Source organism: Trichechus manatus, unplaced genomic scaffold (assembly GCF_000243295.1).
Source record: "Trichechus manatus latirostris isolate Lorelei unplaced genomic scaffold, TriManLat1.0 scaffold00045, whole genome shotgun sequence".
NCBI classification, from domain to species: Eukaryota; Metazoa; Chordata; class Mammalia; order Sirenia; family Trichechidae; genus Trichechus; species Trichechus manatus.
Window position 1 is genome coordinate 5,157,907 of NW_004443981.1, and position 17,362 is coordinate 5,175,268.

Here is a 17,362-nt window from a genome sequence, read left to right on the forward strand (position 1 = left end):
GCAAGCACCAGGTGGCGCTGTGGTAATACAACCAGGTCCCTGGGTGGCACAAACGGTTGACTACTAACCTAAAGATAGGTAGTTTGAACCCACCCAGCAGTGCCACAGAAGAAAGGCCTGGTGATCTGCTTCCATAAAGATTGTTGTTGTTGTTCTACGAGCTGTCAATCGAATCTATTTCGATTCATGTGACAGAGCAGAAATGCCCTGTAAGGTTTTCATGGCTGTAATCTTTACAGGAACAGATCTCCAGGTCTTTCTCCCACAGAGCCACTGGGTGGCTTTAAACTGCCAACCTTTTGGTTAGCAGCCGAGTGCTTAATTGTTGCACCACCAGAGCTCCTTTCTGTAAAGATTACAGCCAAAAAAACCCTATAGAGCAGTTCTACTCTGGAACACAAGGGGTCACCATGAGTTGGAATCGACGCGACAGCAGTGGCTTTTTGGTAATACATACAACATACTGACGTTTCTCAGATTAAGTCGTTTATAGGCATCTTCCAAGTACCTCCTGTACTGTAACATACTTAAGATTTTTCTTTAAACTCACCTTTTTAAAGGTGAGTTTTAGGATATATCTATCCTAATGTGAAAGATAAATTTGTTGTTGCTAGTTGCCGCTGAGTCACCTCCGACTCATGGCGACCTTGCGTATAACAGAACGAAACATTGCCTGGTCCTGCGCCATCTTCATGATGATCGATACGCTTGAGTCCGTTGCTGTAGCTGTTGCGTCTGTCCATCTCATTGAGGGATTTCCTCATTTTTGCTGACCCTTCACTTTATCAAACATGATGCTTTTTCGCCGTAAATAGATGAATGTAAATTTTTTTTTAAATCATGTTAACTGTTTAGAACATTGCTTAGGATGTAGGAGGAAGGTGAATCTAGAAATAAAGCTATTAAACCAAAGCATGTTGGTTCGTGTACCCCCTACAACCATCTCGCAGACTACCCATGCAGTGAAATGCTGTCCTGGGCTTTGAAAGCAGCCGGCAGACTGATGTCACCAGGATGCGTGTGTTTTTACAGTTGGAAAGACTCCTTCCCTTTGTAGATGGAGAAACTGAGGCTCTGAGAGGGGAAGGAGGTACTCAGGGTCACACTGCCAGTCGCCGGGTCACAGCCGGCCTGGAACCTGGGTCCTGCCTTCCCCCTCCACCACATGGAAGCTAGAAGAACCTCAGGAAACTGGAACAAAAGTGTGATGTCCACGTGTTTCTTGGTTCCTCTGATGCCCAAGAAAGTTCATGGTTGGGGACCCAAGCTCGAGAGCTTCACTGTTGGGCGCCGGGAGCACTGAAATGAGTCAGGATCATAGGGGTGGACGCCTGCCTCGACCACCAATGAGCAGTGAGGCCTCAAACTACTTACTTCGCTGCCCTGGGTCCCTTGCCTCGAGGCTAAGCCAGGTGTGTGATATGGCCCCAAGTCTCCAGGAGTCAGCCCATCCTGGGAGCCTTCAAACGTTTCTATTCCTTTGCCTTGTCAGAGCTGTAAAATGTTGAGCCACCCTCACCTTGGATTACCATTCAGCCAAATCAAGCTAGCTCTAATGGGCCCTGGGGCTCTTGGGTAGAAGACCCACGGACCCAGTTTACTGCCCCTGGACTGATGTACCTCCCGGAAGCTAAGGCAGAACCGGGCAGCTTCCCTCCCGCTGGTCCCTCGTAGGCCTCAGAATTGGCAGGGTGTAAGACTGCTCTGTGAAAGGACACTGGTCCATTTCATTTTTAATTCTGTTTTTCAGCCTAGAACCATCTGTGTTATTTCACCAAAAGAAAAAAAAGATGAGTGTGTATTAGTTAAGCTATCAGGAGCAGCTATCATAGATAATCCCCTGAAATCTCAGTGGAGATTCTAATGCAATTTCCAGTTGCTGTCAAATCCCGTGTGTGTCAGAGAACTGTGCTCCGTCGGGTTTTCAATGGCTGAATTTTCAGAAGCAGATTGCCAGGCCTTTCTTTCAAGGTGCTTCTGGGTGGACTTGAACCTCCAGCCTTTCGGTTAGCAGCCGAGCACTTGAACAATGTGCACCGCCCAGGGCCTCCTCTGACACAATGGACGTTCATTTCTCACTGACCTAAGGTGCAGCTGGCAGCAGACGTGGATGGAGTGCAGCAGGCCAGGCCCTGTGACAGGCGCCGGGACCCACAGTGAACAGACATGGCCCCTGCCTGGGGGCCGCCCCCTCTTTCCCTCTGAGCAGGCCTCTCATCCAAAGCCTTTCTCATCTCTCCTCAGTCTTGTACCTGGAAGGCTCGGTTCTTGTGTTTGAGGACATCTTCAGACTGATCGCCTTCTACTGCGTCAGTAGGTGAGTAGACCCAGCCGTGCTAAGGGCAGGTGCTCTGATCACTCGGGGGCAACAGATGTGCCCCGCAACCTTGGGGCGGCCAGGAAACCCCCAAAGGGAAGGGTGTAGCCTCGAGGATGCAGAGAGAGGGGCAGACCCCTGCCTTTATCCTGGTAGTCATGGGAGGACATGCTGACATTGGGGCTTTGTTGGATCAGCTGGTAAGGACCCGTCCCTGGCTCACTGCCCCCCACCCCAACTTCCTGTTGGCCATCGTCATGGACAGCTTGAGTCCTGTGTGGACCTGATCTCAGCCCTGCAGCAGGATAGGGGAGCTTTCTGCAGGGACAGTAGGAGGTGTTGATACCCCCCATCCCTGTGGGAGGGAGCTTGTGATTGCTAAGCAGCAGCTGGGTGGAGTGAGTGTCTGGTAACTACCCTCTGAGTCTGCCCTGGTGATTTAGAACTAGTTTCAGGTCAACAGGAACTTAAAGATATATTTGGTGCCATCAACCAAGGGCTTAAACTACAGTGTCTTGGCAAGGGCTAGCTAGAGTTTGGGCAGAATGTCTTGGGATCCGGGGCTCTAGGTCCACTTGTCCCTGCTTCAAAGAGACTGTCCACACTTGCCTCAGGTGAACGCCCCTCCCCACCTACCAGGACCCACCTGTGCCCTGTGGGCAGAAAAGGTGATGCTGATAATAGTAGGCAGTGCTAATGACTGCCTCTGTGTTGAGGGCTCTCCAGGGGCCCAGCACTGTGCTCAGAGCTCTCACACCCATTATCTTTTTACATCTTCCGAACAATTCCACAAGGTATGTAAGTGCTCTTGTTATTCCCATTTTACAGATGAGTAAACTGAGACTGAGAGAAGTAACTTGCTCAAGGTCACACATCTGGTAAATAGCAGAGCAGGGATTCAAACTAGAGCCAACTCCAAGGTCCACGCTCTTTGCTAGACCAGCCCCACTGTGTATATCCCCCAATAATTCTGATGACCTACAGAATAATTTGCCCACAGACGAAATAGCAGAGGCTCCTTGGCCCTTTGTACATTATGTCATGTCAAGCTTTCAGGAGGAGACAGTCTTGTTCCTTTTCCAACAAGTTCTGACCTTACTAGAAGGCGTACATACTGTACACACTACAGACTGTTTGGCATATGCTAGGTGTATGAATGAACGAATGCAGCATTGCAAACCCCCGAACTTGAGGTAGTTACTTAATCTCTCTTGGCCTCAACTTTCTCTTCTGTAAGATGGGAATGATGGTACTGATGGTGTAGATGCTGGAGAGAATGCATGTACAGGGACGCACACTCGGGGCACCCAGTAGGTGCTCTGGTTGTTTCCATGGGCCAGACCATGTGGGGAGTGATTGCTGGGGCAGCTTCCTCTGCATCCGGGAGATCTGAGCCACAGTCACCAAGGCCACTGCTGCCACCTCCCAGCCTTTCTTCCTCTTGCTGCTGCTTCTTCACAGCCCAGAGAAGCAGGTGTCAGAAGAGACTGAGGGCTTTCCCATTAAGATTGAGAATGAGACAGGACGCCCACTCACCACTGCTAGTCAACATCGTGTCGGAAGTCCCAGCCAGAGCAATTAGGGTAGGGCAAAAAGGTATCGAAATTGGGAAGGAGGAAGTAAAACTACCTCTTTTTGCAGACCACATGATCCTATACGTGGAAAACCCCAAAGACTCCAGAAGAAAGCTATTACAGAGAATAAATGAATCAGCATGGTGGCAGGGTATGACGTTAGCACACAAAAAACCAGCCGGGTTTTTATACGTGAACAATGAGCAAGTGGAAAAGTGAGTTAAGAAATGTGAGTGCCCATTCACCCACCTGCAGGCTCCCAGGGAGCTCACAAGGAGGTCACAGGACCCGGAGTCTGGCACTCCTGTATTTGAGGGGGTGTCAGCTCCAAGGCCTGAGTCTGTGAGCATCTCAGGAGTGAGATACTGCGGGGGAGGAGCCCAAGGCTGGGGTTGGAGACCTGCTGCCTCATAGCTGCATGACCTCAGGCAACTCACTGGCCTGTCCCGGCCCTGCTGCCTCCTCTAGCAGGGGGTGTTAGCCAGGATGGACACCGGAGTCCTTGAGCTCTGGTGCTCCCATCCTCAGATCCTGCCCAGCCGACTCCTTCAGAACCAGACACTGGGGGGGCACCAAAGACACACCCTTCATGCCCCTTTGTGTCACGTGCAGGGCCCTGGGTGGGCAAAGGGTTTGCACTTGGCTGCTAACTGCAAGGCTGGCGGTTGGAACCCACCCGGCAGCACTGCCGAAGAAAGGCCTGGTGATCTGCTTCCATAAAGATTACAGCCAAGAAAAGCCTATGGTGCAGTTCTATTCTTCAACACACGGGGTCACCGTGAGTCATAATCAACTCGACGACAATGGGTTTAGCCTTTTGGTTGTGTCACTGCAGGCCTCTGCATGGTGGGGGGTGGGGTGGGGAGGGGTTTGATAAATGCTCATCAGTCATGGCCTGAGACAAGTGTCTTCACAAGACACCACACTGAGCCTCAGGCTGGCCCCAAGCAAGCCCACCCCACCCCTTCTCTGCACAGAGCCGTCCATCAGTGGGCACATGGGGCCCTGTGACCTGAGCTGCTGCCTGTCCGTAAGAGCACACGCCCGGGTTACAGGGCCATCCTTGAGGGGTCAGGCATCATGATGAAGGCTCACAGGCATGCAGCCCTCTTCCTCCTCAATCCTGCTGTCATCCCAAGCGTGTTCTGTGCTCCCCCGCAGCCTCTGTCCTCAGTCAGAGGTGAAGGGGCAGAGGTTCTGCTTTCAAGGCACTCACAACCCAAGCCTCACCCCAACCTCAGTGCTCCAGACTGGGTAGTGGGCTGTTGGGAGGTTCTAGAGAGGCTTCCCAGACCTGGCTGGATCCCAAAGTCCCCAGGAGCTGGCTAAAAATAGACTCCTGGGCCCTACCCCGGAGATTCTGACTCGGAGGGTCTGAGGTGGGGCCCAGGAATCTGCATTTATAGCAAGTTTCCTTGCAGACTAGGGTTTGGGAACTGCTTTGTCTCAAAGGGTTTGCACTCACCTACTAACTAAAAGGCTGGCAGATTGAACTCACCCAGCGGAACCATGAAAGAAAGACCTGGTGGTCTGCTTCCATAAAGATTACAGCCAGGAAAAGCTATGGAGCAGTTCTACTCTGTCACACGTGAGGTCACCATGAACTGGAATCAACTCGATGGCAATGGACTAGGGGAATGGGATGAGTGGCTTAGCCAGGGGTCTCCTGGAGGCCACCTTTGAGATGAAGATTCACATGCCAGTGATGAGTAAGGGCGTGGCCCCAGTCCTAGTCACCTAGTGCTGCTCTAGCAGAAATACCACAAGTGGATGGCTTTGACAAACAGAAACGTATTCTCTCACAGTCCGGGAGGCTAGATGTCCGAATTCAGGGCACAGCTCCAGGGGAAGGCTTTCTCTCTGTCAGCTCTGGAGGGAGGTCCTTGTCATCAATCTCCCCCGGGTCTAGGAGTTTCTCGGCACAGGGACCTTGAGTCCAAAGGACGCGCTCCACTCCCAGCTCTTCTTTCATGGTGGTAGACGGTCCCTCTCCTCTCTGCTCACTTCTCTCTTTTATATCTCAAAAGAGATTGACTCAAGATACAACTTAATCCTGTGGATTGTGTCCTGTCTCATTAACATAACTGCATCTAATCCTGCCTCATTAACATCACAGAGGTTAGGATTTACAATACTAGGATAATTACATCAGATCACAAAATGGAGAACAACCACACAATACTGGGAATCATGGCCTAGCCAAGTTGACACACATTTTTGGGGGACACAGTTCAATCCATAACAGCCCCCAAGGAGAAAGCAGCAAGGGGGTGGGCGAGCAGGACAGGGAAGGGAGAGAAGGCAAGCAAGGGTGTGACTTCAGGTGAGGCCCCAGCCTGGCACTGGGGGTAGCTCTGGAGTATAAATCAGACCTCAGCATCGTCCCACCTTGAGGCCAGGGAGCTGGGCTCTTGTGTCCCCAGGCTGGCCAGTCGTCCCCCATGGCTGCAGGGTGGGACACTCCCAGGCATTTGGGACCCTCTATAAAACCGTGTGGGGCGGTTCTACTCTGCCCTATAGGGTGGCTATGAGTTGGAATCAACTCAGCGGCAATGGGTGTGGTTTTTTTTTATGTGGTTGAGGCTCCAGCACTCAGGGCAAGCCTCTGAGGGTCACAGGGTGCTGGCCCTCAGGAGCCAATCCTGCAGAGATGGGGCAATGGGTGCGCAGAGCAGGTAAAGGATGGAGCGCCAACAGTGTCTATTGCAAGGAGTGCCCACTGGTGAGCTTTGCGCTGGGCCTGCCCGCAGGGTTCTCTCCAGTCCTTACAGCGGTCCTGCAGAGCGGGCGTTGTTATCCGCAGACTCACTTCAGAGGCTAACGACTCCCGCCCCCAAGGTTGCGGTGAGGATTCCACGTGAGGATCCTTGTAAGGGGCCTTGCAGAGTGCCTGGCACAGAGGAGGTGCTCAGGAAATGATCAAGAGGGTCTTATTGCTGTTATAGACAAGGAGGCTGAGGCTCCGGGGCGTGTCACCTGCCTCGGGCTGTCCAGCCAAGTCCTGAGCCAGGTTTAAGTCCAAGAATGTCCTTGAATCCAAGGATGTCCTACTGCATGTTTCGCCCCAGCCAAGAGGCAGCATGTGGTGCTGCCCCCTGCAGCCCTCTGAGCCCACATAGGGGAGAGTCGAGGCCCTCTTTGTGGAAGAGGTGGCATCAGGGACCAGGCAAAGATGGGCTGGAAAAAAGTTCTAGGCCGAGGGAGCAGCCTGGAAGTTGGAAAGCTCTGGACAGCCTCAGGTCAGCTTCATGGGGAGACCAGACACATGGGTGGGAGGTAACATGCTTGGGGGGCCTCGAATGCTGTGCCAAGGAGATGCTGGGTCTGTCTTCTGCAGGTGCCATGTTGAGCTCACAGTTAGACCGTCCTTCAGCAGAGAGACACGGACACAGCGGGCGGTGGATGGAGGCAAGGGGAGAGTGGAGATCAATTAGGGGCCACAGCAGCCATCCAGACCCTATGTGGAGGAGTCTGCCCTGGGCAGTGGCTGCGGGAACTGAGAGGGGTAGGGCAGCCACTGCAAAGAGGAGTAGGGGGAGCAGGGGAGCCAGGCAGATGCCAGGGTCTCTATCCCGGGTAAGACTAGGATGACAGTGCCATTAACTGGAACGAGGAAGGAAGGGGAGGAGTCCCGTGGACCCCCCCCCCGTTGTGGCTGAGCTGCCACCTTCTTCCCTGGGTGAAGGGGAAGGGTGCAAGGTGGTCAGAAGGTCCTCCTTACCTTTGAAATACCAGTAAACCAGTTGCCATTGAGTGGATTCTGACTCATGGTGAGCCCATGTGTGTCAGAGTAGAAAGGTGCTCCATGGGATTTTCAAGGGCTGATTTTTTGGAAATAGATCACCAGGCCATTCTTCCGAGGCACGTCTGGGTGGACTTGAACTGCCAAACTTTCAGTTAGCAGCTAAGCGTGTTAATCATTTGCACTCCCCAGGGAAGGAAACGATTATCATTGTCTCTGGAGTTGCCTTGCCGGCTACCTTAGCTGGAGCAAGGAATGACCTTATCAAACACGGTCTTGCCGTCAGATGGTCCTGGTTAGGCCAGTTGGCTGGGGCAGAAGGAAGCAGCCCTCAACCCCACCTCTCAGAGGCCCCAAGAAGAGCCCCTGACCCACCCTCCAGGAATAGGGAAGGAGACACACAGACGCCCACCAGGTGGCGCCAGCATTCCTAAAGCATAGATTCCTAGATGTGGTCTGCGGGGCCCCAGGGTATGTATAGTTGAAAAATGACAGCATATGCCAAACTGAGTCTTCCTCACAGCCTATACCAATTTATAGTCCCACACACAATGCCTATGAGCACGAGCTCAAAAGTAAAAGATCCCAGTTGATGGGGCCAGTTTTCCTCCCAATTCTAGAAGAACCACAACCAAGCGTCCCACTCCTCCACTTGAGCTCATTGTCCCAGTGGCGCCTGTGCTCAGTGACAAAGGTACACGCTTTATTTTACACACTTTTGTGTTGTTTGACTTTGTTGCATTGTTTGACTTCGTCTCACATACTTTGGGCATGTTATCAGGAGGGCTCAGTCCCTGGAGAAGGACATCGTGCTTGGTAAAGTAGACGGTCAGCAAAAAAAGGAAGACCCTCAATGAGATGGATTGACACAGTGGCTGCAACAATGGGCTCAAAGATAGCAGTGATTGTGAGGGTGGCGCAGGACCGGGCAGTGTTTTGTTCTGTTGTACACAGGGTCACTATGAGTCGGAACCAACTCGATGGCACCTAACAACAGCAAGTGATTTGTGATTCTGGCGAAGATATTGCCCTGAATAGAATCAGGGTTTGCATTATTCTGGGTTTTAAAACGTTTCAATGTTTCTGTCAGAAAGTTATACCGCTGGGTAGTCTTGGACAAATTCCTTAACCTCTCTGAGCCTCTGTGCCATCGGCTGTAAAGCAGAGGTATTAAAACCTATCCATAGGGTTGAAAGGAGCCCTGGTAGCACAGTGGTCAATTGCTTGGCTGCTAACTGAAAGGTCAGCAGGTCGAACTCCCAGCCACTCCTTGGGAGAAAGATGTAGCAATCTGCTCCCGTAAAGACTGCAGCCTAGAAAACCCTATGGGGCAGTTCTACTCTGTCCTGTAGGCTCACTGAGTCAGAAACAACAAAGTGCCAACTAACAGGTTTTTCATAGGGTTGATGTGATATAATAACACTAATGTAATATCATGTGATATAAAAACCAAAAACTAAATCCATTGCCGTTAAGCTGATTCCAGCTCATGACAACTCTATGTGTTGCAGAGTAGAACTGCTCTTTAGGGTTTTTTTTTTTTTGGCTGTAATCTTTACAGAAGCAGATTGCCAGGCTTTTCTTCCATGGTGCCGATGGGTGCGTTTGAATCACCAACCTTTAGGTTAGTAGTCCAGCACAAACCATTGGTACCACTCAGTGACCAGTCATGTGATATACCCATTGCCATCAACTCAATTCTGACTCATAGTGAACCTACAGGACAAAGTAGAACTGCCCCATAGGGTTTCCAAGGAGCAGCTGGTGGATTTGAACTGCCGACCTTTTGGTTAGCAGCCAAGCTCTTAACCACTGCGCCACCAGGGCTCTAAGGCCTGTAAAACACCTCGTCCGGTACCTGGCACATAGTAGGTCCTCAACAAACACACACATCATGCTTTTCCTTTGACTTGTCTAGAAGAAGTGGCCCCTGGGTGAAATGCTGATGGATGGCACGTGGGAAGTAGGGAAGAATGAAGTCCTTGAGAACTGGGTCATGGAGGAGGAGGTCCCTGGGGGGCCCGTGGTGGGGGTGGAGTCTAAGTAGACAGAGGTGAAAAGGAGGAGGGGGCTTCTGTCCAGAGGTGGGACCCACTCAGGCATAATCACAATAGGGAGTGAGCGTGGCCTTTTGGGAGGCACTGGGAGGGAAGGATTTGGGGTGGGCAGAAGTAGGGGTTGAGGCAGACTGGACCAGACTGGGGAAGACCTTGGAGGCCAGGGCTCAAGGCTAGGGCGTGAGCCACAGACTGAGGAGGTGGGTGAGGGGCTGCCAAGCGATTGTCCTGGTGGAGAGGGGGTGGGTACCAGATGAGTTGAGCACCCCCTGCTGGCCATTACGATAAAAACAGTGACAGAGGAATCATTAGAATTGTTGATCCCCAGTGGCAGACTGGACAGCCAGCCAGGTGAACAGAGGTGACATAAGGATGAATTTCATCACCCTTCGCAGTTAGAGGCTCTTGTGGTGGTGATGGTGGGCAGGGCCTGCGATGGGAGCGAGCACTGAGGGCCTGTCCAGCCTGAGTCTGCGCTGGTCTACCTGGAGAGGGGACAGACAGGCAGCTGCCAGAGGCCTCGGGTTTGCAGGGGGATCACACAACTATGAGACTGAAAGCTGCGTAGGTGGCTGAGCAACTGCACCCCATTTTACAGTGGAGCAGGGGGCTGGGGTGGCAGCTGGCCAAAGCCACATCCCAGGACCTGACAAAAGGGTCTAGAATCTTCTGCCACAGCCTCCCCTTCCTGCTCCTCCTCAAATAGAAGTGTCCTTCGCCTGTGAAAGCGCTTCTTCAAAGGGCGTGGGGCGTTCTGGGAAGCCTGGTAGCTGAGTGGAGGAGACTGGGGCAGCAGAGATGGTTCTGGAATCTCTGCCAGCCCTGTCCCAGGAGGTCTCTGCCCGGCTCTCCTTCCATTCAGTTCCCTAAATTTGAATTAGTCCATTCAGCAAATACTCGCTGAGCCTCTGGGGTTTACTTAGACCATTAGGTGTCCGAGACCATACAGTTGGGTGCCTCCCACCCCCTGCCCCCAGGAGGGCTCACAGCACAGTGCTAACAGGGAGAAGACCAGAGGTGGTGGGTGTGGTGCAGAGAAGCCACCAGGGCCCCAGGGAGACCACTCTGGCTGAGGGCCCTCAGAGAAGGCTTCTCAGCTGAGGATGGATGGACAAGAACTTAGTGATTGGAATTGGGGTTTGTGGAGAAGCAGGAAAGAGCATAAGCAAGGGAGGGCTGAATAGGTTATTGTTAGTAAAAATGGCAGCTGCCAGCTATGAAGAACCGACTGGGTGCCAAGCACCGGGCTGAGGACTGTCCATGCATCCTCTCCTTGGTCCTGTAAGGGGGCCATCATCCCATGACATAGTTCAGAGAATAGAGCAGCTGGAATAATAAGGAAGGAGTGGAAGATGTGGCTGGAAAGGGAGGTCAGGCCCTGATGGGCCTTGAATGCCAGGACCATGTGTAAATTGGGACCCAGTCTGGGACTCTCGGCTGTGCCACACGCCCCTTCTAGGCCTGTGAAACAAGCCGTGGCCTAGGAGTCAGGAGGCCTGGGGCTGAGCACACTCTGCCCTTCATGTACCACGCGGCCTGGGCACATCCCCTTCCCTCTCTGGCCTCAGTTTCCTCACCTGTGCAGTAAGGGTGAGGGTGTCTGAATCCCTTCCATCTCTGGTAAGAGCCCCGGGCGATTCCCATTCAGACCAAAGGCTTGAGATAGAACGGGGTGCCTCATTGTGTCCTTGCTGGATGGTGTCTGTGTGCCCCTGGGTGAATTCTGGCTGTGTGCTTGCTGGGGAATGACTAACCGTGAACCCTCTGGACAGAGCCTGTGTGCCCCCGGGTCAAGTCTGACTGTGTGCTCACCAGGGGATGCCTGACTGCGCGCTCACCAGGGGATGTCTGACTGTGTGCTCACCAGGGGATGTCTGACTGTGTGCTCACTGGGTGAAGCCTGACTGTGTAGTCACTAGGGGATGTCTGACTGTGTGCTCACGGGGTGAAGCCTGACTGTGTGCTAACCAGGGGATGTCTGACTGTGCACCCATTGGGTGAAGCCTGACTGTGCGCTCACCGGAGGATGTCTGACTGCCCGCTCACTGGCACATCTCAGTGTGAGCAGCAAGGGTTAGAGGGTGGTAAAGGGTTGCTCACTCACTCTACCCAGGATAGTGGCTTTGGAGCCTGGGGCTTGTCCCAGGGGCCAGGAAAACCAGGGAGAAGCAGAGGCAGGTCCCCACACCCTGGTACCCAGACAGGACTGGATACTCAGTGAAGCCCCCACCCAGCTGCTCCCTCAGCTCCAGGGCTCTGCCTCTCAGCCCCCAGGGAAGTCCTCCATCTGCTTGGAGACCCCAGCGGCCAGCAGGGCTGTGGCAGCTCTTCCATGAACGCTGTGGGTTTGAGGGTGGTGGGGGCTGGAGGAATGGACACCACGGACCCTCCCAAGCATGACCACTGACCCCTTGTGTCCCCACAGAGACTTACTGCCCTTCACGCTGAGGCTACCCCAGGCCATCCTCGAGGCTCGCAGCTTCACAGACCTGGAGACCATCTCCAACCTGGGCCTGGGTAAGTCCTCTCCACAGGCCAGGGGAGGGGCGAGATTGTAGGAGATGGGGCCCCAGGCTGTCCCAGTGGCCACATGTGCAGAGGAATAGGCCCTCAGGCTGAGACCAGGCTGGATCCTGAGTCCCAGCTCCCATGAGACCACCCGCATCCCAGGCTGCTGAACCGCCGACCAGGGAGATGCCCCGGTCTCCCCAGTGGCGCCTCTCAGCAGCTACCCAGGGGGTCCGATGCACAACTGTGTTTGGTCTGAGGGCACTGGGGGGCTTGTTGGGGGCCCCCCGGCTTTGGTCTCTGGAGGAATCTGAATCTAATACCAAGAGCCCTCTGAGTGGCGGTCTGAGAGCTGGTGTCTCAGCCTCCTAGTTCTGCTATAACACAAAAACAACACACGGGTGGCTTTAAAGAACAGAAGTTTATTTTCTTACACAGCAAGAGGCTAGAAGTCTGAATTCAGGGTGTGGCTGTCGGGAGAGGTCCTTCTTTGTCTGCTTCGGCTTCTAGCAGCTGGCAATACTTGCTTGTAGGCAAGGCACATCTGCCATGTGTATCTGTCCTCGCATGGCATCTTCCCCTGTGTGTCTCTGCGTCTGTTTTGCTCTTTTTATAACTCAGACGTGATTAGGTTTACGATCCGCCCTACTCTGATGTGACCTCATTAACATAACAAAACCACGGATCACATTCACAGGTACCAGGGCCAGGACTTCAGTATATATTTTAGGGGGCATAATTCAATCGACAATAGTTGGGGACACAGTAGCCACCGCAGTCATGGCCCCCAGCCCCGCCCTTGTCAGAAGGAAAGGACCATGAGCTGGCACATGCCCCCTGCCCCCTTGCCTGACCCTGCCCACCTAGCTGACCTTAAGCACAGCCTTACCCATCCCCCTGGCTCCCTTGACCTTTTGAGGGATGAAGAGGGCAGAGGAAAAGAGATGGGGAGGGGGCAGGAGTGTTTCTGACCCATCTCTGTCACATAATAATAAGAAGAGCTTGTGTCTACTGAGTTTTTCCCACGTGTTGGTCTATACAAAGCCATTTACCAGCATGAACTCAGCCAGCGTTGACCTGTGACTGTGACCTTACCACGCTGGTCCATGGGACACCCAGCTCACCTCTGTAGTTCCTCAGAAGCCAGGTCAGCCACCTGTTGGCTTGTGTCAGGAGCAGAGACTTTCTTACGGGAGATGTAGAGGAAACCCTTTTTGGAAGCTGTTTCAGGAGCCCCTGTAGGCCTCATAACCCGGGCCGCCAGGTCACGTTCATGAACACAGCAATTAATCAACAGGTCTTTATTAAAAGCAAACTGAGCACAGGGCCTAGAACACAGGAGTGCCCTGTGGGCCAGTATTGATTGAATGGAAGAAGCAATAACTGAAAGGGTATCAGAGACCACATCCTATGGCTCCAGGCCAGACCTCTGTCCACCACCCGGAGGGGACTCTGAATGGCAAAGCAAGAGAGGCCACAAGGCAGCCCCCAGTCAAAGGGCCAGATGAGGAGGAGTTCAGGCCCGTGGATACTAACATTTAATGAGTGCTTACTACATTCTAACCCCTTTGCTTTCATTGACTCATCAAGTCTTCAAGCACCCCTGCAAAGTAAGTACTACCGTGAAACCTACGAGAGCCGGAATTCATCTCAGTGGGTCTGCCTGGTTTTTCCAGGTCTTGCAAGTTTTCCACCTTTGACAGGGTGCAGCCTTACCACTTTTCTATTGCTCATTTTAGTGGAAAATATTTGAGGTCTCCTTCTCTGACAGGGTTTCCGCCTTACAGAGGTTCCCTCTTTCACAGGTTTTGCTGTATTAGTGTAATAGGAGCCCTGGTGGTGCAGTGGCTAAGCGCTCTGCTGCTAACCAAAAGGTCAGTGGTTCAAACCCACCAGCTGCCCCATGGGGGAAAGATATAGCAGTCTGCTTTTGTAAAGATTTCAGCCTACAAAACCCTATGGGGCAGTTCTAATCCATCTGTCATGGATTGAGTTGTATCCCCCAAAAATACCTGTCAGCTTGGCTGGGTCATGATTCCCAGTGTTGTATGCTTGTGTAATCTGATGTGATTTCCTTATGTGTTGTAAACTCTATCACTCTGATGAGATTATATGCGATCTCCTTATGTGTTGTAAATTCTATCACTGTGACGAGGTTATACTGATGAGGTTGACAAGATTAGTGTCTTAATGCAATCTCTTTTGAGATATAAAAGAGAGAAGCGAGCAGAGACACAGGGGAACCTCATACCACCAAGAAAGCAGTGCCGGGAGCAGAGCGCCTCCTTTGGATCTGAGGTTCCTGTGCAGAGAAGCTCCCAGACCAAAGGAAGACTGATGACATGGACTTTCCTCCAGAGCCGACAGAGAAAGCGTTCCCTTGAAGCTGATGCCCTGAATTTGGACCTGTAGCCTACTGGACTGTGAGAGAATAAACTTCTCTTTGTAAAGCCCTCCACTTGTGGTATTTCTGTTAGAGCAGCACTAGATGACTAAGACACCATCCTATAGGGTCTCTATGAGTTGGTATTGACTCGATGGCAACAGGGTTTATTATTATAACCCTGTTTTAATGACCGAGGAAACTGAGGCACAGAGAGGTGGAGTAACATGTCCAGTGCCACAGTACATGGCAGAGCTGTACTCCAGCACCTACCACTACTTCATGCTGCCCCCTAACTCTTTATCTGGCCTCTTCTAGGTCTGACTTACCTGGCTTATAAACTTTAGAGTCAGTTTTCAGTTAGTACTGAGAATCAACACTGAACTTAGCCCCCATACGTTTTAGTTGTTGGGTTCTTACCCTCCCAGGGTCTTGGACATGAGACAGGAGACGGTTTTGTGACACATAGTCTGTCTTAGTTATCTAAGGCTGCTATAACAGAAATACCGCAAGTGGATGGCTTTAACCAACAGAAATTTATTCTCTCACAGGCTAGGAGACTAGAAGCCTGAATTCAGTGCACCAGCTCCAGGGGAAGGTCCTTGTCATCAATCTTTCCATGGTCTAGCAGCTTCTCAGCACAGGGACCCTGGGTCTAAAGGGTGTGCTCCACTCCCAGCTCTTCTTGCTTTGTGGTAGGAGGTCCCTCTCCTCTCTGCTCACTTCTCTCTCTTATATCTCAAAAGAGATTGACTCAAGGGTTCATATCCCAGTGGGGCCTCCAAAAACAAAAAAAAGAGATGGACTCAAGATACAACCTAATCCTGTAGAATGTGTCCTGCCTCATTAACATAATGGCCTCTAATCCTGCCTCATTAACATCATAAATGTTAGGATTTAGAACACATCGGATAATTACATCAGATCACAAAATGGAGGACAACCACACAGTACTGGGAATCATGGCCTAGCCAAGCTGACACTCATTTTTGAGGGATACGCTTCAATCCATAACACAGTCCAAATGGCATGCCCCTGCAGCCTAAATCAACATGATCGACACTTTCAGACCATTGCAAGCACTTGGCCTTGCCTTTGTGTAAGCCTGCATCTCTATTGTAAAGATAAGAAGGCCAAGTCTTAGCACAGCTGAGAAGCTTGTCCACCTCACTCACTGGAAAAGCAGCTGAGCTGGGATTGGTCCCGCCTAAGGACAGCCTCTGGACTCTCCTTGCTGCACTTCAGGGCCTTCTCTGTTGTCTTTGCAACGAGCAGTCAGTGGCCAATTTTGAGGCCAAGTTGGAGGGCAGGTGAGCTGCATCTCCTGGGGGAGGTAGGTGGCCTGAGTGTGGGGAGGCCAGTTTGCTGCCCCTGCCCTGGCCCATTGCTTAGGCAGATGTCACTGGGACTGTGGCCCTGGGGCTCCCTTGGGACCTGCAGGAGCACCGCCACCCCTAAAGCCTGAGAATGACTGAACTTGAACAGCTTCTCCTCTTGGGAGAACTGCATTGCTTTCTGGAATAGGCCATCCTGGGATGAGGAGGTAGGCGAGGGAGGTGACCGTCTGGGCAGCCAGCGGTGGGTCAGATTCCGTCTGTCAGCACTTTTTCCTTGAAAGCAGAACTTAAGTGAGACCTGAGCGTGTTGCAACTTAGGAAACCCAGGAGTTCTGTTCAGACCTACAGTTCCCAAGTGCTAGGGACATAAGCAAAAGTGGCCCCTCTGAGCCTCGCCAGGATAATTCTTCACTGGCACCAAGGAGAGGTTAAATTTTCAGTCCTGTCCCCGAGTGGACAAAGACTTGGGGCTGAGAGAGCCCATTCTGCCAGGGGCCAGAGTGGGCAGAGGCCTTGGCCTTGGGATGTGAGGCCTGGGTCTCCCCAGTCCTCTGTGCAAGAGTGAGATAAATATACAGAGAGCAGCATTCACCACAGCCCCGCCGCACCAGGCATCCTGCCTGGCCCTCTGTCACAGAGAACTAAAACCCTCTCAAACTAGCATTGAGAAGGGAGGATTTAGTGAAAGGACATAGGGAACCGCCAAGAAATGAAGACAGAAAGTCAGCCAGGCTTTGCAAGAAAGAGCAGCTGCTCCTTCTGCACATGCCAGCTCCATTCTCCCTGTGGTCCAGCCTCCTTGCTTCCCTACTCCTCGGACTGACTCGGCCTCCAGCCGCCATCACCACCTGATCATGGCTGTTCAATTATGGCTCATCAAATTATCCAGGGAGAATCAGAATGATCATGGCCAACCTAGTGACTGGATCCCCTTGAGCCAAGTGTTACCCTGGTAAAGTCAGCATTTCAGGGAAAGCCAAAAGGACAATGGGAGGCAAATTCATTGACATATTCACCACACGTGCATTATCTCATTTCATTCACAGACAAAGACACGATTTTACAGACGAGGAAGTGGAAACTCCAAGAGACTACAGGGCTTATTCAGCAGTAAAAAGAGATAGAGGTGCTGATACAAGCTACAACATTATGCTGAGTGAAAGAAGCCGGTCACAAAAGACCACATACATACTGTATGATTCTATTTATATGAAATGTCCAGAACAGGCAAATCTATAGAAGCAGAAAGTAGATTTGTGGTTGCCATGGCTGGGGAAATTGGAGAGAGCGGGGAATGACTGATAATGGGTACAAGGTTTCTTTTTGGCATAATGAAGATGTTTACAGTTGATGGTGATAGTAACACAACTCTGTGGCTATACTAAAAACCATTGAATTGTACACTTTACGTGGATGAATTGTATGTTATATTAATTGTCTCAGT

General features: G+C 51.9%; 1 protein-coding gene across 1 annotated transcript in view; it reads left to right on the forward strand.

The window, feature by feature from the left end:
* RIN3 (Ras and Rab interactor 3) overlaps nt 1-17,362 on the forward strand; it is a 151,016-nt gene that overhangs the window by 85,541 nt on the left and 48,113 nt on the right. Inside the window, exons 4-5 of the mRNA XM_023731748.1 lie at nt 2,245-2,317; nt 12,116-12,207. Of these exons, the coding sequence (XP_023587516.1) occupies nt 2,245-2,317; nt 12,116-12,207 (165 nt within the window). The remainder of the gene's footprint in view (nt 1-2,244; nt 2,318-12,115; nt 12,208-17,362) is intronic.